The 13,015-nt window shown below is 30.0% G+C and overlaps 1 protein-coding gene across 1 annotated transcript in view; it reads right to left on the bottom strand.

Moving 5' to 3' along the window:
• Positions 1 to 312: 312 nt before the first annotated feature.
• The window catches only part of LOC136986651 (UPAR/Ly6 domain-containing protein qvr-like), a 42,744-nt gene continuing 30,041 nt past the window's right edge, over positions 313 to 13,015 (bottom strand). Inside the window, exons 3-4 of the mRNA XM_067284237.1 lie at positions 2,993 to 3,139; positions 313 to 824 (exon numbers count right to left, since the gene is read on the bottom strand). Coding sequence (XP_067140338.1) covers positions 607 to 824; positions 2,993 to 3,139 — 365 coding nt within the window. The 3' untranslated portion in view covers positions 313 to 606. The remainder of the gene's footprint in view (positions 825 to 2,992; positions 3,140 to 13,015) is intronic.

The raw sequence follows: 13,015 nt of genomic DNA, 5'->3' as shown, positions 1-13,015 counted from the left end.
AGATGTGATGAAGGAAAAAAGCTAGTGTCGCTACAAACTAAGTGCTTAACCGGACCAAAATCAATTTATATTTTGGTCTTTTATTATTATTTTTTTCTTTTTTTTTTTTTTACTTATATGAATATGTATAATACTAAACACACGACATGTAAACATTTAAATCGATAACAAAGTTATCAAACTAAAATAAATATCATTGACTTTTTGGCCTCCGTCATTCACTTGTTAACTATAATAAGGCTTAAAAAGGCAATATATTTAAATGTGTGATTTCTGAGAGCACAAAAGTGAATTTTTGTACATTATATATATATATATATATGAATATATATATGTATATATAATTTAGTAGGATGAAATCAAAATTTTGTCTAAATTTCTTAACAAAATATATGATAAATAAAAAAATTATGTCGAATGGAGTCTAGTTTCAAGTAATAAATGCTCTTTTATTTCCTTTCGGAAGAGATCAACATTCTTATATATTTTTATTCTTTACAAAGAAAATAAATATATTTATATATTTAATTCGATGGAACCATATTTAAGCATTATTCTTCGAAACTAGACTCCGAAAATAAGGGGTCGATAGATTATGTCAAAAGATCACAAAGAGGACGTCGTGTACCACGTGACGAAGGCACTAAGTGACGTCAACAAGTATATACTGAAGACAGTGTTCAAATGATTTGCACCATTACAGAAATCTCTTTCACAAAAGCACATTTTTCCTTTACCGTCGCCTTGATTCATGCAGACGTGATCAACCATAAATAGATTTATCTGTAGGCGTTCTGTACAAGTTCTTCGTATCTTTTGATGATCTGAAACATAAACAGTTTTAAATAATTATGTAAATTGTTGTCTAAGTTGCAGGCAGTCCCCGAATTTTAGACGCGATACTTTCGTAAAAATGTGTACTAAAGTCGAACGTTTAGAATTGCGTATTATGAAAGACCATGATGGTCCGAGTGGATGAAACCACTGAACACTAGTCGTGGATTCACGCCTCGCCAAAGGGATAGCCACGTGGAGTTTTCCAGGTTTTTTTCACGTTTGTAACATCTAAATAGTGGCCAGTTTCTCATAGAAATTCTCGTAGAAAGTGGGAGATATGACGAGGGACCCCCTTCGTCAGATCACCCGCACATCATCAAGCATGTCATGAAGAGTGTTTATTTCCCAAGAGCTGTATTTAAGTAAATTTTAAGTAAAGTAAAGCTTTAATTTTTTATGCATATTGAATGCCAAATTTATGCATAAATTGCATAAAAATGCAAACGAAAAACGAATTTAGGCATCAAAGTTTCACGAACGAAAGATGGAATTGTCCGAAAGTCGAGGATTGCCTTATATATTGATTATAATTATAATAATATACATATTCTTAGAGAAAATAATTAAAAAATCGTTTATCCTCTTACATTATTTAACAATTAAAGTTGTAGGCATCATAAACTAAAAGAAGTTATTACTGTTGGGTCTATGTTCTATGTATGTAAATGTTAATTTTTGAGAAGTTATAAATACATACTACGAAAGATACAAAAGTTTTCAGTGTATCTAGTTCTGGTGTCATCTAATAGATAATGTGACTGAAGAATTATTATTATTAAGGGCTAGAGCTTACTCAAGAGTATGCTAAAGGAAGGAAGAGGGAGATGAAGAAAAAACAGAAGAGAAGATCCCACTGAGCAGATAGGATGAATGGAAAAGTATGAAAGATATAGTAAATATAATATTTGTTGAGAAATACTTACGTAATAGTTTTAACTACATAAAGTAACTTAACAACTTCTCTATAAGAATGTAATGGGAGAGTATAGTGAAAGGCAATACAAATCCTAAGTAGCATCTACAAGCATCAAGGATAGAAAATAATAAAGCTACTGGCTATATTTAAAAATGAATACATAATTTCTGTGTTTGGATTTGCGATGTTTAAATTACAGCACTAATTCGCTTTACGATTTGAATTGCAGCACTGTTTGCTTTACAGTTGAATAAATATTTGCTTAACGGGTTTGAACAAAGACATTAAAGACATGTTTCTATTATAATATAACTACATTTGTAGTGTTAAATAAGCTCTATATGACCCGCTAATTATACGTAAATGATTTAATTAATGACACTGTCCTTGTAGATTCACACGTTGTAATGAGGAATTGTATTGATTTAAATTTCTCACAGAAAAATTGGACGGGATTTAATATGAAAATTAATCTGCAATTAATAGAGGTTTATGCAAGTAACTTATTACGTCGTATTTGTGGGAGGGTTGCCCTCTGTCATCTACAGGAAGTCACATGAAGAGTCATTGATCGTGTTGTTCTCAAAAACATACGATCCTACTACCCCTACCACCGTGACTGTATACTTTCTTCATATAAGTGTTAACAGTTTTTGAAGTACACTGTATATTGAGGATATTATATTTTCTCTAACCAGTTGGAAAAACTGAAGATTTTCTAGGTATAAAAAAATATTTTATGCATATTAAAAGGGCAATTTGCAATGAATTTTATTACTTTTATTTGAAGTACACGCTGAAACATACTGCTGATTTTTTACTTAAATTAAAATTTTGAAATACTTACGAAAATTGTTTACTGAAAGAGTTCAAGTCTGGAACTTTTAAGGCACTTTCCATTACGAAATGAAAAATACTTTTGGGTTTCCCGAGTGGAAAGTACCTTAAGATCTTAGAGTGCTTTCATCCCATTATTTAACTGGTCATTTCATTAAAATTTTTCAGTAAATATGACACAGTATACAGCAAAATCAGATTAATGAGCATAAAAATGAGATTTGTGTTTGAAGCATGCATTTTATTTATAATTTATCCATTAGTGAAACCAATTTAACATAACAGAAAAGAAATATAAAAGCATAAGCCATTCCTATTTGAGAAATCAGAAATCATAAATTTTGGATCTTTTACTCGTATAATTATTTATGAACCTGAAAATATTTAATATTATTCACTTACCTGTGCCGATATCTGTAAGAATTTTAACGCAGCATCCCTTACATTCTTCATGATGGGGCAAATCAATTGGATACACTGATAAATTAAATGGATCGTTACATTTTGGATCCACCCAAGATTGGCATTCGAAGCATTTGATGCCACTGTCTACAAATAAACAAAAATTCAAGTGAATTCAATTACATTATATGATAATTATTATTATTATTATTATATTTTTAAAAGTAATATTCTAGTCTAAATCAGAAAGGTCAAATTTATTTAGGCAAGTTTCCGTTTTATTTAGGTTTCATTTTAAACAGGTTTTACTGTATACATCAGGAAAATATTTGAGAAATAGAATGCTATAGTTGTCAGTATCAGGTGAAAGAGTTAACAGGAGGTCGTGGAGAAGTGGATGGGTTATGTAGCAGAGAATATGAACGTTGTTATAGTGGTGAATCAAACAAAATGGAGAAGACAGCGACCAGACTTGAAGTGTGACTAATAATGCTGAAGAAGAAGAAGAATCTCATTTAATGTTTCCAGGAATTTCATTAAAAGTAAGTACTTTTTAAAATTCACATTGAAGAAATTTGAAATGTGCCATAAAGTTAGAACCTTCAATTTCCTACATACATCAATTTATACTTGGATGCTTTTATTGCTTGAAGTAGCAATAAAAATATCTCTTCTATATTTGTTTTGAGTATGCAACCGCTTGCTACAAGAAATTAACTAAGTTTTGAATATCTGTTCCAAATGATTAATTTATTTATAACATAATAAACCTTAGGTTTAATTATTACATTGTACTGTACATCCTATTGATAATTAAAGTCTATTGTCTAATTGGTTTTATTATATTAGCATAAGTTTTACAGGAATTAATTCCGTTTTGTTTTATGGACGACGTGACACGTGAGTAATATTAAAGAAAAATGATTTGAGATTCTTCAGTATTTAAGTTGAAATGTTAAGAATATTATAGAATATTGTAAGGAGCAGCAACGCCCACAGACTATAGAAAAGGAGGGACACAAGTTATGAAAAAAAACTATCAACGAATAAAAACCGAGAAAGTTACGCAACTCGCGTAACTTTCTCGGTTTTTATGAGATTTTATTTTAAAAATAACATTTGTATTACTAATCAAAATAATAACTAAATTGTATGTGGCGCCATCTATTATGAGATTTTTTAATAAAAACTTTATATATTTTTAATTAATATAAAATAGCAAAAGACTTAATTTTGAAGGTAGAGATGAGTTTTATAAAACATTGTTAATGTTAACAACAAGTAAAATTTTCATTAAATCTAACCCGTTATGAAATATATCACGTAACTCCATCTATCTCTCCAACCCTTTGACATTTCATTGCCAAAATTTAACAGCATCAATGCCCCTTATATACAAGCTACCGAGCCAAATTTTGTTTTTTTATCTTCACCCCGTTCTGAGATATTAAGCGAAATAGACGCCAACACACATATACATGCATATCCACGGAATTTTTTTAAATAGATCTCCTCAGCCGGGTTACATATAAAAGCCGAAATGCGTTACAGGATATTAAGTGTTAATTAAAAGAAAAGTGTGTGATAAATCTGTTAATTATAACAATAAGGCCAACAAGCTTATGTGGTTAAAAAATACATCTTCTTCTTTAACCATTGAGTCGTGTACGACTATTAGTGACTTCATAGACGAGTTTCCTCCAACGAGTTCTGTGTAGTGCTCAATCTTTCAGGTATTTGAGTTCCAGGCTGGTATCTGCTTTGATATTATCCATCCACCTGGTACGTTGCCTTCCCCTTTTCCTATGTCCCTCTACCATTCCCAGCATAATCTGTTTTTCCAGGGAGTCAGCACGAATGGTGTGACCAAAGAACTTTAACCTCAAGCGTGCAATCATTGCCTCCAAGGAGATTTTCGGTCGTATTTTCTCTAGGACTACTTTATTAGTTGTTCTATCTGTCCACGGGATTCTGAGGATCCGCCGCCAACACCAAAGTTCGAATGCATCTATTCTTCTTTTATCGCTTTTTCTCACTGTCCAGCTTTCACAACCATAGGTTGTGATTGGGAACACAATTGCCTGGAGTAGTTGATATTGTAATTGTCTCGGCTTTTCCAGATGTCCATCTTGGTTAGGGCGGTGCGGCCCAGGGTTAACCTTCGCTTAATCTCCTCTGTGCATGCTCCTGTTCTGCTTAACTTTCAACCAAGAAAGATGAAGTCATCCACGATCTCTAGTTCGTAGTCATCTATTGTCACTTTCCCATGCAGTTCAGCTGTCGTCATGACCTTGGTCTTTTGGATGTTGAGCTTTAGGCCCATCTTCTCACTCTCGTCTTTTATGCTCTTGATTAAAGTGACCAGATCTTCCGACTCTGCTAGTAAAGTTGTATCGTCTGCGTACCTTAAATTATTGATGACCTTGCCTCCTATGTGGAAACCAAGGTCTGTGTCTTGAGAGGCTGACCTCCTGAAAATCATCTCTGCATATATATTAAACAGTGAAGGCGAAAGGATGCATCCTTGCCTGACTCCTCTGTCCACTGTTAGCCAGTTTGTGTCACCATAGACTGTTCTCACTGTTGCTTCTTGGTTGTGATGACAAAAAATGAAAACATTTCAGTCTCTTCTACGTACAAAAAAATAGTCTATTAGCTTTAATAATTCTAATGTTATTGAAAATATTTTCATTATTTCAATATTCAAATATATTCATAATCTAAAAATTGACAATGGGTATTTATAGGTCTAAATTCCCACTTTCCTTCCTTAATCTCGAGAACGGAGTTAGATAGATGAAAGATAAGACCAGATATGAAAAGCTTAGGAGCAGGAGGCCCAGATTAACTATACATAAATTTCCGGGTTTAGAGCGGAAGTCACGTTATTTCAATTCAAAATTAACCCCTAAATGAAGTTAGATAGATAACCGGCACGACTCTATTGCTAACAGGAAAAGTATGATGTACAGGGGCAAGACACAAATAGAATTGAGAACATTGCAACCCGGTATTGAATAATAATCACTCGTCTAAATTCATTTTTGAATGTTATTCACTTACTAATTTATAATTACGCAATAAAACGAACGATTATTTATTTATTTTCATTAATTTTTTTAAGATTTACATTTTTTTTTAAGTTTATCAAAACAGTTTGCTAAGATATAATGATCTACATGTAAAAGAAAATCATTAGTTTTGATTAAGTATTTATTCTTTTCGACTAATTATTATAAGAAAATGAGAATTACGTATAAGTGCCAGCACGTTTAATATATGCAGTACATAACATGAAATTTCCATTTTATTAATCCTCACTAACTCTTCACTAAAAGCATTTTGACAATTATTTTCTTCCATAAGCCATAAATATTTAGCCATATTTCTAACACAATTTACTTTGTTGTTATAATAAAAGTATTATTTTTTAAATCTAATTATAAAGTTTTCTAATACACTCATAAATTTTGTTTACCCTATTTGAAGCTTAATAACTCCCGTGCATTTTGTCGAAAATTTCTGAAATTTTGCAGGGAGGTTTGTGTACTAGGGGGATTGATGCTATTAAATTTTGGTGGGTTAAAGGTCAAGGGAGTGGGGAAATAAAGAGGGGGTCGTGTGTCATATCTCAAGTAGAGTCGGACATAATGACGATTTTACTCGTTATTAGCATTTAGAATTTTTATAAAATTCATCCCTAACCTTAAAATGAACCTTTTTGCAGTTTTATAATAACTAAAAATATAAAAAAAGTTTTTAAAATAAAATCTCATAACAGATGGCGCCACACGCAGTTTTAAACGTTGATGGGAAAGCTAAGCAACTCGTTGCTGGATTTTTTAATTAATTGTTTTAAAATTATATAATTTAAAGGACTGGATTTGGATGCAGGGCGTATCTGACAGGAGTTGCTAAATCGATTTGTAAGTCGTTGTCAGTGGCGCGTTAACCTATGGACAAAAAGGGCAATTGCCTGAGGCTCCCACCAAGAAGATCTCAAACCAATCTTTTATATAAAAAAAAAAAAAATTTCCTTCAAAAAATTCTGAAGAAAAATGTCGAAGTCAATACTGACCATGGTGCCTCCTAATTCAAATTTGCACGAGGCTTACTACATCACTGATTGCTGTTATTATTGTTTTTCTGTAGTTTTTCTGATAGGATCCAATGCTAAATACTGTACAGCAAATTTAATTGTTAATTGTTTTTTGGAACGCTCAGATCTCAAGTTTTGCATAAGGACCGAAATTTTTTTCGGGTTAGCACCTGACGAACGTGGGGTTTTTCGGGTTTTCTTCACGTTTCTTATCCACAAACAGGGCCAGTTTCCTATAGAAAGTACTCCCAGGAGGCACCCCTTCTCGGCTTATGCAAAATTGTGTTGATTTATCCCATTAATTCAGTCCGAAATTTCTTAATTCAACACTGCGGTAAGTTTAGATGAAACAAACACGCTCAGACTTTCTCTTGTATCAGCGAGACCATTTGGCCTAGTCTCGACATTTAGGAGGCTTCAAATTATTCGTCCCTCCCATTGCATTTTGTTGTATTAATATTTAAGAAATTCTATTTTGTGATAAATTTTATCATTTACATATAAGAACAATTTTTAATGTTGTTTCTTGGGTTTCAATTTGAAAGAATTGTAGGTCTATAAATTCCCACTGTCGTCTGTTGTCTGTCTGTCTTTCCTTAATTTCGAGAACTGAGTTGGATAGATGACAAATGAGACCATATATGGAAACCTTATGGGCAGAAAGCCCTGATTAAATATACATATATTATTTCAATTCATAAAGTTTCCCCTGAAAGCAGTTAATAGACGACCGGCACGACTCTATTGTTTAAGGGAAAGTATGATGTACAGGGGCAAGTCACTACTAATTTGAGGTGGAAAGCATATATTTTAAATTAAATAAATTTAAAATATAATTTAAAATGCAAACCGGCATTTGCCATTTTAATATATTGAACCTGAAAAACTTTAGTGATCGTTCAGTGTCTTACAATTTAATTTTAATTATAACGTAAAAAGCTATTTATATAGAGCAAAAAATTAATTTTGTTTAAATAACGAAATTAACCGATTTTTAATTGAAATTAATAGTAATTTTAAAGAGTTTTTAATGATAAAATTGATCGATAAAGAATGAAAGTAATTTTGATTTGTCCCAATTACAATGAAGCAATCAGTAACTTGTTTGCCACAAAGCTATCAATAACATCTGGACAAGTACGTAGTAAATTGCCTATTGTCAAAGAATAGCTTCTGAAAATGGACAATTATTGTTCATTCTTTTGCTTACTTTTTATTGTCCACTTAATAGAGATTTAGCTCTTTTTAAGGATAAAAACTAATTTTCTTCAATAATAATTTATGAAAAAATAAGGAAATATATTTTACTTTAAAAAAAATATTGGTCTTTAAATAAATTAAGATTAAAATATTAAATAATTCGATTTAAATATCAAGAGAAGAGATAGAGCATCAGGAGAGAGATGGGATGAGGCACACCTCCCTCGTGATGTTCAGCTCTTCGAAAATCGTTAAAATATATGAATGAATTTATTAAAAAACAAAGTTTTCTATTACTAATTAAAATAAAGATTAGTTTATACTACTTTAAATTTATGTTTTCTTATATAAAATACTAAATTTTGGGGTCCTCTTTGTCTGGGACCAAGACGTAATGGTTTCTTTGGTATTTCCTCCATAAGTTCATATTATTTAAGATTTCGTTTCATTACAAATGAAACGAAATAATTATTTAAAACGTTTTTTTTTCTTTAGAGAAAAAGATCTATTAATATTAAAGAACTGATGTTTTTGAAAGAAGAAATGAATCATGTATAAAGATTGATTCTATTATTTATTAAATAGTTATTTTATTTCTTGTTATTTCTTCGATTTCTTTATGATATAAAGCCTATATTATAATAAGCTATGGCGGTTTTAGATTGTATGAGGCCCTAGAAAAATATGGACTTGTGAGTCCCCTTTTATATAATTTCATATAACACAATGTTGTACATGATCTATAATCCTACTTACTACATGAATTCGAGACACAGAAACATATATTTATGCGTATCTGGGGCCTTTAAAAGCATTAGGCCCTATACTAACTATGTCTAAAATCATATTTTACTAGAATTAAGATCCGAGAAAGTACCTTTCGGAATTTTTCAACCAATGCGGATTCGAACCCGGTACCTCAGACCTGTAGATGCTATTTAATGACTCTGCCTTCTATGCAATGTTCATGTTCATTATCTTAAATTGAGATTGTGTTCCTGGCATTAACGATTTTAACCTTGAAATTTTATAGAAATTAATGAATGAGAAATACAGCAGAAATCTATACTTAGTTCTCAGAAATCTGTCGTAAAGCGAGCCCTCTGTTTCCTTTAAGTTTAGTGTTATAAATTGAGATTACGTTCGTAAAAAAGATGATTCGAACTGCATACTACATGCACAAATGATCGACAAAAATACAGCACAATAGGACATTACATGAATCCATAAAGGAGAATTTATACTAGTCATAAAAGCGGGGTGTCTTATACAAAGAATTACCTATAGAAATGTATTTATTTTTCACAAAATTATTCGTTAAATTCAAAATCCATTCGATTTTTCCGAATGAACACAGAAAGTTAATCAATAAAAGAATAATCAATAGTTGAAGATGGTTGTTTCGATTTGTGATTTGTAATTAACGAATTTTATAAATACCTTGACTGAATATTTGGCAGTGAAAAGGAGAACAATATATATACATATTGTTCTCCTTTTCACTGCCTTCCTGTTCTTGTTCTTCCTGTTCTCCTTATATATATATATATTAGAAAGAATTTTCAATAAATTTTCTCAGAAGATCTTATATATTTGCATTTTTTAAGGCTCGCTTTCACTGCCAAATTATCAACACAAACAGAATATATTATTAAAAGTTATAAATGGAATTTTAGTTATTACTTTAAATAGAAACAAGATAAATTTGAGTTTTATAAGTAAAATAATAGTTTATAAATTAGCATTTATATAAAATCGAGAATTTCAGAACAAAGAATCAAATTATAAGTTTTTAAAAATACGAGAAAAAAGAAAATATTTTAAAAATCCATAAATTTCTCTGCATGTCTGACAAAAACAGACTTAAGTAAATCCAAACTATTCTTAAATTTCCATGAAGGAAATGTTAAAGTAAGTTAATGTTGTTTATCTCTTCAGAAAATGGAAACTAAATATATACTTTCAGGACTTGTTTCTTTTTCTAAATTTAGTTTATATTCTTATGAAACCCTTGCAAAGTTAGGTAAATTGCTAAAAGAGATTAAGAAAAAGAAAGAGAAGAGAAGAGGCGTACTTAGTTGCGAAAACATTGTTAACGTTTTTTATTTTTCTGGAATAAAGTCTTTTTTTTTTCGTGTCACGTTTCTTTTAAAAACATTTGACAGCAATGACCTTCAATTTCATAATTCTCATTGTTCTCTATTTATCTATTTAATGGAAAGTTTTAATAAAGGACTACAGAGAACTAATAACAAAGGTAAGTCTACTATCTTCGTAATCTCTTTATCGAATCTCAATGGTTTACACTAGATTACAATGGTTTATACTGTTACAGATATCAGTATATGACTAATACCTGTGTGTTAAAACTGGGGTGAAAATAATTATCTAAAATGTTTGTATTATTATTAGTATTTATAACGATAAAATATTTTCAGTATTATCCTTATGGACTTAATCTATAGATATACGTTATAAACAATTTTGTGTCGTCACTACCGCACCAGGAAATGATACACCCTGTATACAAAATTTATATATGTATCTATATTATTTTTCTACATAGTCGCCACCCAAAATTAGACACATGTACTATGAAACCTGAAATCCCTCGTCAATGAACGGTGCCTCCAGGTTATCCTGTTAGTTGTTGGCAGCATCCATAAGTTCTTCGTTGTTTCAAACCTCTCAATATCAGATCTTCAGTTTATGAAAAGGTGCTAATTCTTGGCACCAAGTCAAGGCTATAAGAGGGGATGTCGAAAATATCCCAATTGAATTTCCCGAGTAAAGCCTTTCTGGTAACGCAGAAGACTGAGCTACTGTTTGCGTTTTGTGAACGTCAGTCAGTTGTTTTGGTATCCACAGGGCTCAGAACTGTCACTCATAACGTTATCACCCTAAGTATAATATAATCGACAATGAATCTCCATGGTGCTGTGTCTTTCTACATGCAGAAAACGTATCACACCACAATTCTCACAATTGGCATGAGTGACAATGACTCAGTAGCTACTCGTGCACAAAAAAAGGACAATGGGGTAACGTTTAGCGAAGTAAACCTTTACTAATTCTATACACAATGAAACAAATTGCTACGACAGCCAGTGTACTGTACTTTTAACAGCCAATCGGAGGTTGATTTTGGAATAATTCTAGTGTGTATGTATACACGAGAGCTGTATCGACTCATTTTTTCTTTTATAAAATTGTGCCAAAATTAATATGATTCGTTTTATAAAAATAGTTATATTAATTTTAGCGCAATTGATAGCAAAATAAGAAAATGTTTACAACAGTCAACTGACTTTTGGGCCACCCTGTATATATATTTTAATGTAATTAAATTTCGATATTTACTTAATTTTCCGTTTATAATGAAATTTTATACAATTAAAAAATAAAGTTATTATTAATAATAATAATAATAACTTACAATTATTAAATTTTCTTGAGGTTAATTTAACTAACTAAGTCTCTATTCTACTCTTTTATTAAATTAATATAATTATTATAGCTAAGGGATTTAAATGATCGATGTAACTTGACATTCGAACATTTATTTGCTAATTAATCTCTAAAGGGAAACTTTCATCAAATACTGTTTACTCCTATTTCTATCATTATAATTGTATTTAAGGAAGTAAATTCTTTTATAAAAGAGATTATCTCTAAAGAAATTAGGCTCATTAAAATATATATATTATATGTTTTGGCGTGTAAATTATTATTTTTTAAATAATTCTAAACATTTCATATATAAATCTTTATTTAATTTTGCACGGAGATTTGTGTTTAGGAGGATTGATTCTATTAAATTTTGTTGGTTAAACCTCAAAGGGGTCGAATCTCGAATATGGTCGAACTTAATGAAGATTTTACTCGTTATTAGCATATATAGAACCCATCCTTACCCTCAAAATTAGGCTTTTTTGCTGTTTTATATTAATTAAAAATATAAAAAGTTTTTAATAATATATTATCATAACAGATGGCGCCACAAACTCAGTTATAAATATTTCCGGGAAAGTTAAGCAACTCGTTGCTAGATATATATATATATTTTATAATGCCATTTCCAATCTTTTATTCTTGACCTTTATATTGATCACTTTATTTTAATTTATTTTGAAATTTGACAATTTTTTGAAAGTTTCTTGGGGTACTCGCCCCTTCCCGCAAATATTTCTTTTTATAAATTATTCTATTAAAGAAAATTCTTTAATTTTTTAAAAAAAATCAAACTTTCTTATTTAAATATTTTAACTTAATACTTCAATAAGGAAATATTGTATGTAAAATAATAATTTTTTAAATGAAATCTTCAGTTTATATGAAGTGAAATAAATTCATTTAAAATCAAAAATTTAATTTACTTTTAAAAATAAACTATTTTATAACATATTTCACGAAGTTTTTTTTAACTTTATAATTAATTTTTCTAAAAGATTATATTATATTTTCCGAGAAATGGTTCCTTTTTTCCCGTTTTCTTTATTTCAGTTCCCTTAATGGCAATATAATAAATAAAATGAGCGAAAAACATGACTTAAAAAATGGGAGAGAAAAAAAAATATTTTAAATTAAAAATTTTCTTAATTCCAAAATACAAAAAATCTTACATTAAATTGCTTAATTTTAATTATATAAATTGAATTTCCGTTAAGATTTTTTTCGTATATTTTTCTTAATTATAAATTACAAAAAAAAAATCTAATGATAAT

This window comes from Centruroides vittatus, unplaced genomic scaffold (assembly GCF_030686945.1).
Source record: "Centruroides vittatus isolate TY-2023 unplaced genomic scaffold, ASM3068694v2 contig_1215, whole genome shotgun sequence".
Classification (NCBI taxonomy): Eukaryota; Metazoa; Arthropoda; class Arachnida; order Scorpiones; family Buthidae; genus Centruroides; species Centruroides vittatus.
The sequence above is the reverse complement of the archived record's forward strand: the minus strand, read 5'-3'. Positions and strand labels throughout refer to the sequence as shown.